Genomic DNA, 15,792 nt, shown 5'->3' with positions numbered 1-15,792 from the left:
ACTGCTCAAAACATTGCCAAACGGTGGGTCTAGTTAATTGACCGGTTTCGGCTGTACCGTTTCCGGTTTCTGAAACATTGATCATAAATTCTAAAATAGAACTCACTCTCCTTTGTCAGAAATTAAATTTTAAACTGTCCTTTATTGCAATGATGAATGAATAGAAAATTTTCTGAATTTGAAAGTTTTGCTAGTTTGTAATTTGATAGTGTGTTTATTCAATAGTAAAAAAAAGTTTTTTGAATAATATGTAATTTGAGAAAGGTACCATTACATCACTAGGTGAATTGAGACAGGTTTTTTGAGGTAGTCATCTATATATGAAGACGAAGGGAGTTCTTAAAAATAGATGCATTTTATTTTGTTTTGAAACTCATATACAAACGTTTTTGTGCAACTTATCTTTCGTTAGAAATAATATTTGTATGCTTTGATGCTTAAATGTGAAATACACTTACTTCTGACAGTAAAGTATAAGCACACGACTTCACCAGATATTCTTATATTTAGTTTAAGAAAGTAATGTTTTATATTAGCTTTCTAACATCGCCTTTTATTCAATCTTATCTCGGAGACCACTCTATAAAAGATGTTTTATACAAATATAAACCGTTGGAGCAACAAAACTGTTCTTAAAGCATTGTTCGTCGAACAGCATTTTTAATTTATTCAATAAATTTTGAAATATCACGTTTCATTTATTTTAAATACATCCGATTTAAAAGATCAATTATTATACGTTATTTGTGATGAATTATCGAGCAAATTGTAAACATACAAGGTGCATGATTTATAGCGCAATACCGATTACTGAGCTATGACTACTAGTAAGAGAGTATTACACTTATGTCGTTTTCGTTTTTAAATTGCACTACACCGGTAAGGTTGCACTGAAACCGTAAGGTAAGGTTGCACTGAAACCGTTCGGTTTTGCTAATTGCACTACACCAGGGCATAACTTTTTCTGCACCGATACCACTGGTGTAGCAGTTATCAAAAGTTTGGTGTAGCTCTGTGCAATGGAATCGTTTATTATAGTCATGTTTTCGTCATTTTTGTTCGTTTATTCATGCCATGGTGTAGCACTGCACCAGTGTAGTGTAAATTAAAAACGAAAACGCCATCAATAAATAGTTTTTCGGGAGGCCAAAACACAGTAGAGCACGAGAGTTTTTAAATTTGGTGAAATACTGTTTATTATCAGGGTAGCAGCATGTGAAATTTTGATATTATTTGAAGCATTGAGAATGGTCGAAGCAATTTACATAAATTTCTTAACATAGCTGAATAATAGACTTGTGCTAAAGAGAATAAGTAAGAAAATATAAAAAATTGCAAATGGAAAGGTGGCAAATCGATTTGGATGAAACTACACATACTCTTTCAGTTTAACAAACCATATGCTCTGTACGGATTGAGAGACCAATTCGCCTCAAGACTGAATTTAAAAAGGGCGAAAACAGTAATTTATATAAAAATTATGACAAAGAAGAGACCGTAGGAAATTAAACAGGCACTTTGAAAAACCACGAACAGAAAAAATGTTGTACTCTTTCAAAAATTAGAAAATTAACGGACAAAAATTAAAAACATCTTCAAGTTAATTTAAATAATTATTCGCCCTGATTCTGAATAACGACGTATTGATTTTTCGATCGAATCATAGCTACCTTTGATTTTGCTAGCGTTATGGGGAATACAAATGAAATACGAGGGAAAAAGCGATACGACGTTATTCAGAATAAGGGCGATTATTAACGTCGTATTAATATCGTTTTTTTTTTTGTTGAACTGTGTCGTTTTAACAAGTCATAGGTAATTTGTATATTAAATTTAGAATAACAAGTGTGTACAAACAGGTTTTAAGTGAATTTTGTCGCGCTGCATCGGTCCGATTGAGCACAATGTCGGTCTGATCGTAGCACTGCGAACAGGATGCCATTGGAAAATTGTGCACTATTTGCATCAACAGTGTCAACCTAAAAGCTTATGAACAAGCTTGATGTTCACGAATTTCCAGTTTTATTCTTTACAACTTTTGAAAACAAAAATTCATGCTTGTGTTCTCAGTGATTATATTACGTTTTAAAAATTATTTGTATAAAACTTTACAACTTCTACTGTGATGTAAGCCAAACAAATATATTGTAAGATTTTAGTAAACTGACGGTGCGTCGTCTGATCATGGATTGTTGTTTGATTTGATTCGATCTGCTACATCAATTCAAGACTTGAAAATTCTCAAACAGATTGACAGGCTGTGCGTCTTCAATGCAGTATAGCGATTAGTTTTTTCAACCATTTTGGATTATCCTTCAGCGCTGAAAGGCCCTCGACTCGTTCCGTAAAATCATTCCAATGGAACGTACAGAACTGCAAACGATGATTTCGGTAGAACTTTACAGTTTATAAACAATGAAAAAATTTTTTTTGACAAATTAACTTATAGAAAAGCTATTATCATTGCACCTTGAATGTTTTGGGTCTATTACTGGAGGAGCATACAACACAATTATTAGAACTTTGCCAATAGATCGTTGGTTACCGATGGGTACAACTTTATCGATCTATTTTATTTTCTGTAACACATATTCATTGCACTTGTGATTTGTATGTTTTATTTCATAGTTCTTTTGCAAAACTCATGAACCGAAGACCAATAAATTTTATTGTTTATAACGAGAATAGTTTATATTATATCAATATTATTCACAACTATATGTGGCACTTGCTAGAAAACAACTGCTTTGCATAAAACAAATCCTCGCAATCTTGTCTTGTATGTAAGGTCCACCTTGGATGGTGTCTACAATGCATTCCGTCCGTATTGGATAGGTAGTATAGAAAATTCTCATTATTCAAATTAAGACTTTTTAACAGAGAGAAAAGCAAAGTATTGAAAATTTTGCTTACTTTAAGAATCACTTCATTCTAACAATCACTTTTTATTTCTGAAATATTGAACATTTTAACTTTGCGTACTTTTTTAATCTGGCTCCCTTGAAATATTTTCTAAACGAGTAGCTACATGCATGTTTTGCTTATTACGCAATAAGATTAATTATTAAAGGTCTTTGTTACAACTGTGTTTTTTTGTATATTTAGTGAGTGTTTAGGTTGATTTCATTTTCACGTCAGAGGTAGAGCATTTTGTTGGTTGTCATTTATCTTTAATTAACGTTGTTTTTTCTCTCATTTGTTTTGTTTTGTCTATTTTATTGTTCAAAGACAGTTTTGAAAGGATGTATGATATCCACGATTGAATCACTCTCATGCTTAGCATACTTCCCTAAAGATTAGTGCGAATTTGTAGAATGTGTATAAATATTTTTAGTTATATTTTAGGTATCGACCAAGTATACATGTTTGCTCTTATACTATTCACTAACAAATCACACGTTTCTCATGTTCTCAATCCGAAGCAGATGAAAAGCAGTTGTAACACTAAACAGCCATTGCAAGTTTAGCTTTGTATGCTTAGTAATGTAATAAAAAATTATTGCAATGTTTTGGTTGATTTTCTGTCTATGGAAAATTCAATACAAACTGAGTTAATAAGCTACATTCGCTTTTACGGATAGATTTTTTTTTCGCTACAACGCGCATTCGCAGTATTTCACGCATATTCATCAAGAAAAAACTTATTACAATATGCATCCGGGTGCGTTTTTTTACGAAATTCTATGAGAAACGTTCTCTACTGCTCAGAATTTTTATAGTGAAGAAGTTACTCCACGGCGCGTGGACCATCAATCGGCATCTGATGCAACACTTCGTCAAGGAGCTGCAGTGCACGATGTAGGTGCACTTCCACCCAGCATGGAGTTTCTTTGATAGACTGTCGGGGATAATCTGGACCCCAGCCCTTCACGAACGATAGTCGAAGAATGCAGAGACGTCGCAAATCATCCACACCGATTCCAGCGGCAGCAGACAGATCTGAAAATGAAACGGTGCCATAGATTTTTTGTTTACAAAATACAATCCTACTTACTTCTGGGCGCACCAACTGCTAGCCCTGAAACACCTGCTACAGCGGCGGCCTGCATTTGGGCCGCTTTTTGGGCGCTTGTTGCTAACGACTGCATTTGTAAATGACACTGGCGCAGGTCGAAAACCTTGAACAAAAAGCATATGCATTGATCACAGAAAATTACTCATATTTATTTGTTACTCTTACCTTTATGCAAGCAGCTGGGTAAATTTTATGCACTGCATCGCCAGGTGTGCGACCGGCCTCCCGATCCAGATAATAGCTCTGCACAAACACTGAGTGATCACTAAGACACCGTAGCCATACGTCTCCTTCACCTCTCAGATCAAGTTGAACACCTTTGCCAATGTGTAATCTGCAAAAAACAACATTTATATTCTCTTTGAGTATCTCATGTTAAGGCGAATTCAATGAATGTTTAATGGTTGGTAATTCGTCAAGATTTGTTTTGGTAACAAGCTGTTTTAAAACTGAATTAGTTTTGTCTGATCAATAGGAACAATCTGTATATATATATATATATATATATATATATATATATATATATATATATATATAGATATATATATATATATATATATATATATATATATATATATATATATATATATATATATATATATATATATATATATATATATATATATATATATATATATATATATATATATATATATATATATATATATATATATATATATATATATATATATATATATATATATATATATATATATATATATATATATATATATATATATATATATATATATATATATATATATATATATATATATATATATATATATATATATATTTATATATATACATATATACATATATATATATATATATATATATATATATATATATATATATATATATATATATATATATATATATATATATATATATATATATATATATATAAATATATATATATATAATATATATATATATATATATATATATATATATATATATATATATATATATATATATATATATATATATATATATATATATATATATATATATATAAATTAAGTTTTCGAATTCGTTAAGAGGGTTTTTAAAAAGCCAAACGCATTGATCGAAGTCTAAATTAGAACTGATTTATTTTATGAAATGTTCGATACATCGAAGAGCCCTGTCTTTGTCCCTAAACTGCTGATTTGACGGCTAGCAACGATGGTCCTCCGGTCACGTACGGTGTTGGGTTGAGTTCGTTGGCGTTCCACTTCGGTGTTGCTGACTTCGCTGTATTGCTTGGAGCTTCTATCGGTTGTCCGGTTAAGTTTGGTTGGGGAGTATCGCGTTTAACTGCTTCCCCCATAAGTATTGCTCGTCCCGAGCAATTTCCTGTTTTTGTAAATTTCCAGTATTTGATGATGCCGATGGCCAAAAGTATGAGCGTGAGAATGATGACGGTGCCGAATGATATGGATCCGATTCGGTATTTGAACTCTATAGTTTTCATGAGTTGTCTGTTTTCTAAATGGATATTATGTAGTTCGGAAAGGTTTACGTGTCTTTCTACGTGCAACGTTCTGATTTTTGTAAGTTGCAGCGGAAGAATTGATGGTTGATCAAACTGTAGTTCGTAATTCTCAAAAAGCTCATTATTGATGAATAACGAACAGTTGTGAAACGTAACTAGATGAATTCCTTTCAACGTTTCTGGTTGAATGCCGCAGGTGCTATTAATGATTACGTCTTGGTGAACGGTTTGCACTAATAGCGTTCCTGGAGCTATCGTTTTGGTATTCATTGATGGTGGTTTTTCTGATACCGGGCATTGCCCAGGTTGGCCTCTTAGTAGTGGAGCTTCGCATGCATTGTTGCTGATGTCCATTAGTTGACTCCTTTCACAGATCGTAATTTGGTTGGCTTCTCGACATTGTGCTGTAATAGCTAGTATCTGCTGTGGGTTTATCAAAACGGTGTTATGTGTCAGCTTCACTGAGTGGTTGTTACGGGATAACGGTTCAATAATAACTTTCTCGTAGGATATCGGTTGTAGTCTGGGGATGTTTACACATATAATGATTGTTGAGCCTTTATGTAATGTAGTGGTCGTTAAGTAGTTGCTAGCGTCGTCAAAGTGTTGAATTTTCATGCCCTGCTCTATGAACTCTTGAACAATGATTTGTATTTCTTTTGGTGTAAGTAGAAATTTACTTATGATATTTAATTTTGATAACATAATTGCATATTCTATTGCTTTTAGATTCTCTAGGAATGTGTCTAATTGAAAAGCTATCGATATTTTTTGGTTTTCTGACAGAATGTAATCGTCGATTTTTAAAATTGAGTTCAACATGCTTTGGTGATTTCTGATTTCTCTGTTTACTAGGTTAAGCCTGTTTTCAAATTTGGAATTAATTTGGATTTGTCTATTGTTTTGTTTAACGATAGAATTACCAGTTTTTCGCAATTCATCTAAATTATTATTGATAATTTTCAGATCTTCTGCGTCGAGATTATCTGTTATGAACTTGATTGTACTTCCTAATAAGTCGATAGACCTCCTGTATCTGTTTGATTGCAAATTTAGTGTGCTATAAATGAATTTTACTTCTCTGAGTTTCATTTCGAGAATGTCTGATAAACTGCTTGATGAATTCTTAGTTTGATTGATTACATTTTCTAAAATAGATATTGAAATTTCAAGTTGTGAGAAATCGATCACATGCAATAATCTGTCGTATCCTGCAATTACTCGTCCATCCCCCCTTTTAAGAAGCAACGCTCCTGCGTTGTTCGTAATGTCATGAATCTGGATGGATTGTGCATGGGATGAAATGAGGATTGTGAAGGTGGTGTATAGGAATAGAATCCACACACTTAAAACCATTTCTTGAGCTCGGCATATTAAAATGCCGAAACTGATCAGCAACACGTAAATTTGCTGATAGCTCAGTAATCAATACGCATGTTTCTGAACTTCGTTAAATGCATTCACTGATATTTTGGTAAAATGCTTCATTTTGCCGAAATTTGGCATAGTTGCTTGCTGAATGTATCAGTAAACAACAGATATGCCGACATCAGCAGCGACGTTTGCCGAGATTTCGGAATATGCGCTAGCTTTTTCCGAAATTCAGTACAACAGCTGTCATTTTTTGCCGCGTAAAATTTTCGCTTCGCATTGCGCGATTATTTTCTGATGAAATTCTCTAGTGAAAAAATGGATAATCTTCGAAGAAGTGTGGAACCACTTGCGAGTAAACATATTGAATAAATAGCTTGAATGTTTCGCTTTATTAAAAGCGACTTTATCAGAGCACTCGCGATTATAAGGGAAAACACCCAACTCGGGGCTCAAAGCGTCCTTGAGACAAACTTTTGGGGATATGCGAAAAAATAACCCAATGCATGGAATAATTCAATGGATCAAAGTAAGTTTATTTGAACAATACCGTATATTCATCATTAAATATTGAAAATTTTTGTAAACCAGAAATCAATGTATATATTCATTTTCATATTTCCAGCTCGACTCAAGCCATCCGGAAACGCCGCTGATGGTAGTGATGTCTGAGGAATTTGGCGAAGGAGACTGCTCATTAGTTTGGAGAGATGTAATAATTCCCATAGGACCGGAAATACTGTCAGCATTTAAAACTCTTTGCATGGTTTTTACAGTATGCGAGCCTTCCGACATTTTTTTTTTAAATTTTTCTGTATGCTACATGCTGGCAACAAATTTGTAAGCCTCCTTTAAATGTTAATAAAATGAATTTTTGATCCTAAATGGCGTGTTTATAATGTTGAGAAATCACAAACAAAATTAATCTACTAGATTTTTAATTACTGATGATTCAGTAATTTATTTTTTCATTTTTTTCGTTTTATTGGATTGCCGAATATTCAGTGAACGTTTCACTGAGCAAACAGTAAATCTTATGCTGACGATTTCGGCAATATTTGACGTTTGTCAAATTTGAGGGTGCCGAGACGCTCAGTAATTTTATTTTTGCCGAGATGATTGCTGATTACTCGGCTGTGCGAATCTCGGCATATTTTTGCCGAGACTCAGCTATAAAATTTAAGTGTGCATTGTTCGCAAGCCATGTTTTCTTTTCCTGAAATTAGATTTATGTTAGTTTGTTCTTTTAATATTTTCTTTGTGTATTTCCCGCCCAGAGTCGTCTATCAGCAATCTACCTTGATTTTCAGCGACTATGACCGGTGAATACATAGGATATGTTTTTTTCTTTATTCCTTGCACTTTCTTGTATCTAGTTGAATTTTGTTGGAACTCAGGAATGCTTTCTTTGTTTTTATTGTGATAGCGTAAATTTTCTTGTTTTGATTTTTCATGGGCCAAAATGATCTCATCGTAAACTTTGTTTCTACTTTCTATTAGCATTTCCGTATCTAGAGGCCTTTCTTGGGAATCTTTCAGCCCATAAAAAGCTTCTCTAGGTTTCATTTTAATAGCGGAATGGATTGTGTTGTTATATTGTGTGCAAGCAATATAGAAGGTTTCTTTTAAGTTCAGTTCTTTAAATGTTGGTTTGATACAGCGAAAGATTTCTGCAATGGTGGAGTGAAATCTCTCGACAGTACCGTTACTCTCACTGTGGTTGGCAGGGGTGAAGAATACTTCAATATTGAGGTCATGAAGTAGTCCTCTAATTTCAATTGATCTCAAGGATGGTTCGTTGTCACAAACTATTTTCCGTGGTGTACCATGTATTTTTAAAAACTTAATCAATCCTTTTCTTACGTCTATAATGTTACGGGATTTAATGTGTGTCAACGATCCGAACCTTGAAAATTTGTCAATAGCTGAAAGGAAATATGTTTTCTCTGCAGTAAAGATATCTATGTGTACTATGTCTAGGGGTCTTTCCGGGTTAGGTGTACTGCCTATTTTTTAATTAAACGGGTGGCGATCATATTTATTTTTATTACATGTTTCGCAAAGCTTGATATATTCTCGTATCTTCGCTTTCATCTTGGGGAAGAAAAATCTATTCGAGATTTGTTCGTTGTTTTCCCAGATGCCTCTATGAGCACGTTCGTGCGTTTGCTCTATGATCAGGTTTTCTTCTTCTGGGGTTCTTAGGTCTATTAGCAACTTTTGTGTTAAATAAACTTTGAATTGATTTGCTCTATTAAAATGATTTTTATACACAGTCTGAATAAGGTTCATGAGGTTCTCTGGACAATAAATACAATTTGTCCGTTTTAAATCCATGTAATCCTTAAACATGCTAAATATTATTGGTACCCCAAAGACACATCTCGTTATGGTTCTTCGATAGACTCTCGGGAAGATTTCTTCGTAATGATCGGGTTCGTCGGGTCCTATTTTTAGAATAATTTGGTTGCTGAAGGCATTTAGCGGTTGTTCTGTACAACTTATAAACTCGGAATCATCCGTGTCGGCTGAATGAACGGTCATATTGGATGATGCACTTTCATTATTATTAAGCTCATTTCGAATCCGGGAGAGGCTGTCAGCGACTACGTTTTGCTTACCCGGGCGGTAGCGTATTTCATAATCGAATTCGCTCAGTGAAAGACGCCAATGGACAAGTCTATTGTTGGTGTCTTTCAAGTTGAGACCATATGTGAGTGGCTTGTGATCCGTGTACAGAGTGAATTTCCTTCCGTAGAGATACGGACGGAAATATTTGCAAGCCCAAACTACGGCTAAGAGCTCTTTCTCTATAGCCGAGTATTTTTCTTCTGACTTGTTAAGGGTTCGGGAGGCAAAAGCTATTGGTTTATCGCTTCCTACAGTCCCTTGAGAGAGTACAGCGCCAATTGCAAAATTGCTGGCGTCCGTAGTCAAAATGAATTGTTTAGAAAAATCGGGATACTGTAAAATGTTACTTCCTGTTAGTATTGTTTTACAGTGTTCGAAGGCGTTAACAAATTCTTCTGAGTGAGAAATTGTTTCTCCTTTTCTTAGAGCATTAGTGAGTGGTTTCGCAATTTTTGCGAAGTCTCTAATGAATTTACGATAATACCCTAGAATTCCTAGGAAACCGCGCAACTCTTTTTCATTCGAAGGTAATGGCCATTCTTGAATGATTTTGATTTTGTCCGGATTCGGTTTGCAACCTTCCGGTGTGACAATGTGGCCTAAGAAAGCAACCTCTTTTTGTAAGAACTCACTCTTGTCCAATTGTACTTTGAGATTGTGTTTTTGCAAAGTTTTGAAAATTTTTGCTAAACTGTCCATGTGCTCTGTAAGGCTTGTGGAAAAGACAATGATGTCATCCATATACACTAGACAGATAACACCTATATGCTCGCGAAGAACATTGTCCATCACACGTTGAAAAGTTGATGGTGCGTTCTTTAACCCAAAGGGCATCATTAAAAATTCATAGTGCCCATTTTCGACACTAAATGCTGTTTTTGGGATGTCTTTTTCTTCTACCTCTACCTGGTGAAACCCAGATGCGAGATCGAGCGTGGAAAAATACATACTCTTTCCTAGTTTGTCTAGGATATCAGTGATGTTCGGTATCGGATAACGATCATCAATCGTTTTCTCATTTAGTTTGCGGTAGTCGATTACGAGTCGCCATTTTTGTTTGCCGGAGGCATCTAATTTTTTTGGTACTATCCATACCGGGGAAGTCCAAGGGCTATCCGAATGACGGATAATTCCTTGATCGAGTAGTTTTAAAATTTGTCTTTGAACCTCTTCACGGTGACAGTATGGGTACCTATAGGACTTGGCATGTACTGGTGCTTCATCCTTTGTTTTAATATTATGTTTTATTGCGCTCGTGAAAGAAAGTTTTGAGCCTTCCGTAAAGAAAATATTTTCGTGTTGAGAAATTAATTTAAGTAGTTTCCTTTTTTCATCATCATTAAGATGCTCTGTCCTAAGTTGATCGTATATAGATTTTGTTTGCTTAATCTTGGATTTGTTTGACTCTAACGTAATGGTTTCAAAGTTATTAATTTCTGGTTTGAGGATATCGTTGCTAATGGAGACGCTACATGGTTCAGAAGAATGATTCATAATAGGCATTATAACATGAGAGTCTACTGCTGAGTATAATCCAGAGTGAATTGTGACGTGTGAGTTAACTTCCAAGTCATTTTCTAAAAGAAATTCGCCTTTTACCTTTGTAGGAATTTTGGTAAATTTCGTTTCGTGTGCATTCAGATGTAGAGATATTCTATCAGGATACTTACGTTTCATTTTGATTGTTCCTCGAGGGAATTGTAGTTCGTTGTTACTAGTAATAATATTTGCTTTGAGATTTTTGAGAGATTCATATCCTATTAGCCCATCAAAAAATGGGTGAAAATCAAAAATAAGGAATATTTGCTTTTTGGTATCAGAAATTGTATGGAAAGGGTTCAATTCTATGAATTGGTTAACTGTATGTGTGCCTCTTACATTTCTTACGGTAGTGGGTGTTGTGTACCTGCAATTTTGTAAATTTACATGTTTTTCTGAAATATAGTTACGGTTGCTCCCAGAGTCGATTAAAAATTTAAGTTCACCTTTGTTTGTTGAAACGGTGATATACGGAATAAAATTGTTCATGTCTGGCTCGATGGACCGCCGGCCAGTTGAAAATTTAAATCATCGACTGGAGCTGTTTCGTTTGGTTTTGTTTCGGAATCGTTTTCTGCTACCAGTTCGGGTGTATCAACGACGTGCTCGTTTGAATTGCTTTCTATAGGTTGATAATTGTTGCTTATTTCAGACTCGGGATAGTGATAATAATAATAATCATAGTCGTCGTCGTAGTTATATGTATCATGCTCTATATGATAGTTGGGTCTGTTCATATAGTTCAATTTACTGGACCTGATGGAGTGGTCGACTTCCATCGGGACTTGTTTTGGTTGTGGTAAAAATCGCGGAGCAAACACATTTTGTATGGGACGTTGTTGTTGTGGCATGTTAAATGAATGCGGTGTTGAATAGTGCTGTCTGGGGAAGTTGAACGGAGGCGGATTTGTAGGGTTCTTGGTTTGGTTATGGAAAGGGTTAAGGTGAAACGGGTTCGGTTTGTGTGTATGAATTGGATTTCCTTGAGCTGGGGTTAATGGCTTATATGGAAATCGTGGAAATGGTGCGCGATTTTGCATTGGATACTTTTGAACAGGGTGTTGAACTAGTTTATTTGGAATTGGAGGTGGTATTATTAATTGGTTCTGCCTGTTTGGATTTCTTGCGTGGTGATAGTTTGCTTCTTCTAAACAAAGTCTTAGAGCGTCTTTTAGTGTTGACGGTGTTTGTGCTCGTATTATCGGTCCTAGGGGCTCTTTTAATCCTCCTAAGAAAACTTTAAGGCCCATATCCTGATATAGTTTGATTTTTGCTAACTTTACCTGTTCGTTTACCGTGTTCAGGTTAAGTAAATTGATTAGTAGTGAAATAATGTGGGAGACTTTTCCGTAAAAGTCTTCTACTGTCGTTGTTTGTTCGAGGCGATATAGGTCTCGGCTCAAACATACTTCGTCGCGCCTATCGCTATAATGCGTGATTAAATTATTTTTAATTTCGTTCCAATCGAGGTTTGTTCCGTATAGCTCTAGCACGCTATCGGCCTCGCCTTGGATTTTACTTCGAATAGCCTGCAACCAGACATTGTAGATTGCAGTTCCTCTAGCGTTGTCAATGATCGGTAGCAATTGATCTATTGACTTTAAAAATGTATGTAATTTTATGGGGTTGCCATCAAACGATGGCAAATCTTTGATAATTTGAGGCGTTTGGAGGGATTTTAATATTTCCTCTACACGCGGTACTTGGTTTTGCGCAGCAGCGCTCGCTTGAGCAGCGAGTACTGCTTCTGCAGCGCCGATTGCTTCCACTTGAAGCTGTGCGATTTGCTCGTCTTTTTCGTTTAACAGACGACGCAGCTCGCCAATTTGGTTTTGGTATTCCATTGTAAAATTTATTAAATTATGCACTTTTTGTTTCTTAAATTATTCACTTTTGTTTCTTCAATTATTCACTTTTTAAATTATTTAAAGATATAAAAATGCAGACTTACCTTTGATTTCACGATGTTCGTTCGCGATCTTAGATGAGTTCTGGATTGCGATATTCACTCGCGGATGGGATTTCTTGGTTCACGAATTTTCCCGGTTTTTAAACACAAATTCACAATATTCACTCGTGAATGCTCGATTGCGGTTTAAAAACTATTCGGTAAAATCCTACCGACTGCGCCAATTAAGTTTTCGAATTCGTTAAGATGGTTTTTAAAAAGCCAAACGCATTGATCGAAGTCTAAATTAGAACTGATTTATTTTATGAAATGTTCGATACATCGAAGAGCCCTGTCTTTGTCCCTAAACTGCTGATTTGACGGCTAGCAACGATGGTCCTCCGGTCACGTACGGTGTTGGGTTGAGTTCGTTGGCGTTCCACTTCGGTGTTGCTGATTTCGCTGTATTGCTTGGAGCTTCTATCGGTTGTCCGGTTAAGTTTGGTTGGGGAGTATCGCGTTTAACTTATATATATATATATATATATATTTCTATATTTGTTTGTAAACAACGTACCGCCATTGTTTGTGTGATCGACGCACTAAGCACTTTTTATTGATTTATAGTGGTTTTTATTCGTTTTTATTTCCTGCGTTACTCGTAGTCTCGATAAGAATTGAACAGTTTTTTGTGTCGTGGTGGAGTAAAGATAATTTGTGGTGTTTTTCGGTCAGTTTCGTTGCCGCTTTTTTTGCTATCGTATCGCGAAGTGGCGCCTATCGAAGATATCGTTTTATCAAGATACTCAGTTTCACGCTCTCTCTCACCCGACCAAAGCGCCATCTGAATTTCACTGTCGGCATCCTGTGATTTGTTCACTATGGCTAATGCTTGTGATCGTTGTGCCAAAACTGTAAAATCGGAGGAAGATTTCGTTGAGTGTTCGGGTTTTTGCCATCATTTGGAACATATGAAATGAGAAAAAACTCAACAAGCCGTTTCTGAAAGTTTTGGACGAAAATCCCATGGATATGCGAAGAGTGTTGTAAACTGATAAAACTTGCTCGTTTCCGCGACTCGTTTTCTTCGTTTGGAAGCGCATTTGCATCTATCGTAGAGAGAACAGAATCGATTTTTGCTGAGCTGAAGGCCGAAATTAAAAAGAACAGCCAGCAAATATCTCGTCTCTCGCGCAAAGTGCCTGTTTCGTCGCCGCTACCGCCCAAGCCCGACGGATTTGGTCCCAATGCGAAGCGTCGTCGGGAAGATAGTTCTGAGCCAAGTAAAACTTTGGTAAAGGTTGCCGGAAACCATCGGATAACTGTAATATCGCCACAGTTCCAACGCCCTGCTCCCTCGTATGGATTTACTTATCACGTTTTCACCCTAGCGTTAGTAAGGAGATGGTCTCGCAGCTAACAAGAGATGGTTTACAATGCAACGAAGATGTCACGGTCATCCCGCTGGTGGTGTAAATACTTTGAACTTTGTCTCCTTCAAAGTTGGGATGAGAACACCGCCCCGGCAAACGTTATGAGAGTACAATGGAACTACACCGGGACGCACTGAAGTTGATATTTTGAAAGCTTTCGAACCCCCCGCCACAGCAGCCAGCGTTCTCCAGTCGTCCTGGTCCTGTGCGTGGGTGTGGTGAAAGTCTTCCAAATGTCTCATCTCGGCAAGTATATGCATATTCCGTCCTTTCCAAGTGCTGATCTCTTTCGCACTTATAGATGTCCTCCTCTCGCTCTGAATCGGATACCGGGATGCACCGATGTTCGCACCATGGAAGCCCCTGATACGTTCCCCACAGTCGAGCTATTGCAGCCAGCGGTCACCAGTCGTCCCGGCCCTGTGAGTGGGAACGCGGAAGGGGTCTTCCAAACCATCCCAGACGGCAAGTACAATTAAGCTTCAAACGATTCAGGCGTTGATTCACTTCCCGTCGTTTGCAGTTATCCATCGCACGATCAATCTAGTCAACCGCTGCACTTGTACTACCAGAACGTTGGAGGCATGAACACGCACATCAACGACTATTTGCTGGCTTGCTCGGATGATTGCTTCGACATCATCGCTCTTTCGGAGACGTGGCTCAGTGATTGTACGCTATCCGTTCAAGGTTTTGGATCTAACTACGAAGTCTTCCGTACCGATCGCAGCCCCTTAAATAACTCAAAAACTATTGGAGGCGGGGTGCTTATCGCAGTGCATCGTCGTTTGAAAGCGCAATTGATCGAAACCGCATCTGGTAAATGCGTCGAGCAGGTTTGGGTGCGTTTGAAACTGGCCAATTTTTCCCTCTACCTTTGTGTGATATATCTTCCTCTGGACCGATGCCGCGATCTATCGCTAATCGATGCACACATACAGTCGTTGCAAGAAATTACTTCCACTCATGTACTACCCGTAGATGAAATCTTGGTTGTGGGAGACTTCAATTTTTCCAGCATAAAATGGCAGACAAGTTCCTGTGGCTTCTTTTTTCCTGATCCGGCGCTCTCCACTTTCCACATTGGCATTACAACCATGCTCGACGGCTACAACCTCAACCTTCTTCGACAGTCGAATCCTGTCGTTAATGAAAATAACCGGATGTTGGATCTTTGCTTTTCAAGTAGAGAAGATGTTGCACCAAAGATTAGTGCTTCACCGTTCCCTCTGGTGAATTCTGTTCGTCATAATTCTCCATTACATATCGTGCTCGATTCGAATCGCTTACGCTTACGCATTGCAACGGACATCATCTGCTATAATTTTAGTAGAACCGACTACACCAATATGACCGACTTCTTGACGCAAATCGACTGGGATGAAGTTCTCGACAACGATGATGTCAATGCTGCTGTGCAGACGTTTTCTAATGT

At 36.6% G+C, this 15,792-nt stretch overlaps 1 protein-coding gene across 4 annotated transcripts in view; it reads right to left on the bottom strand.

Moving 5' to 3' along the window:
• Positions 1 to 336: 336 nt before the first annotated feature.
• Positions 337 to 15,792, bottom strand: part of LOC131427382 (mothers against decapentaplegic homolog 4) — a 34,130-nt gene continuing 18,674 nt past the window's right edge. For all 4 annotated transcript variants that reach the window (XM_058590524.1, XM_058590525.1, XM_058590526.1 and 1 more), the window contains 3 exons: positions 4,181 to 4,349; positions 3,995 to 4,118; positions 337 to 3,939 (listed from right to left, as the gene is read on the bottom strand). In XM_058590524.1, coding sequence (XP_058446507.1) covers positions 3,728 to 3,939; positions 3,995 to 4,118; positions 4,181 to 4,349 — 505 coding nt within the window. In that variant the 3' untranslated portion in view covers positions 337 to 3,727. The remainder of the gene's footprint in view (positions 3,940 to 3,994; positions 4,119 to 4,180; positions 4,350 to 15,792) is intronic.

The sequence above is a fragment of the Malaya genurostris genome, chromosome 2 (assembly GCF_030247185.1).
Source record: "Malaya genurostris strain Urasoe2022 chromosome 2, Malgen_1.1, whole genome shotgun sequence".
NCBI lineage: Eukaryota > Metazoa > Arthropoda > Insecta > Diptera > Culicidae > Malaya > Malaya genurostris.
The sequence above is the reverse complement of the archived record's forward strand: the minus strand, read 5'-3'. Positions and strand labels throughout refer to the sequence as shown.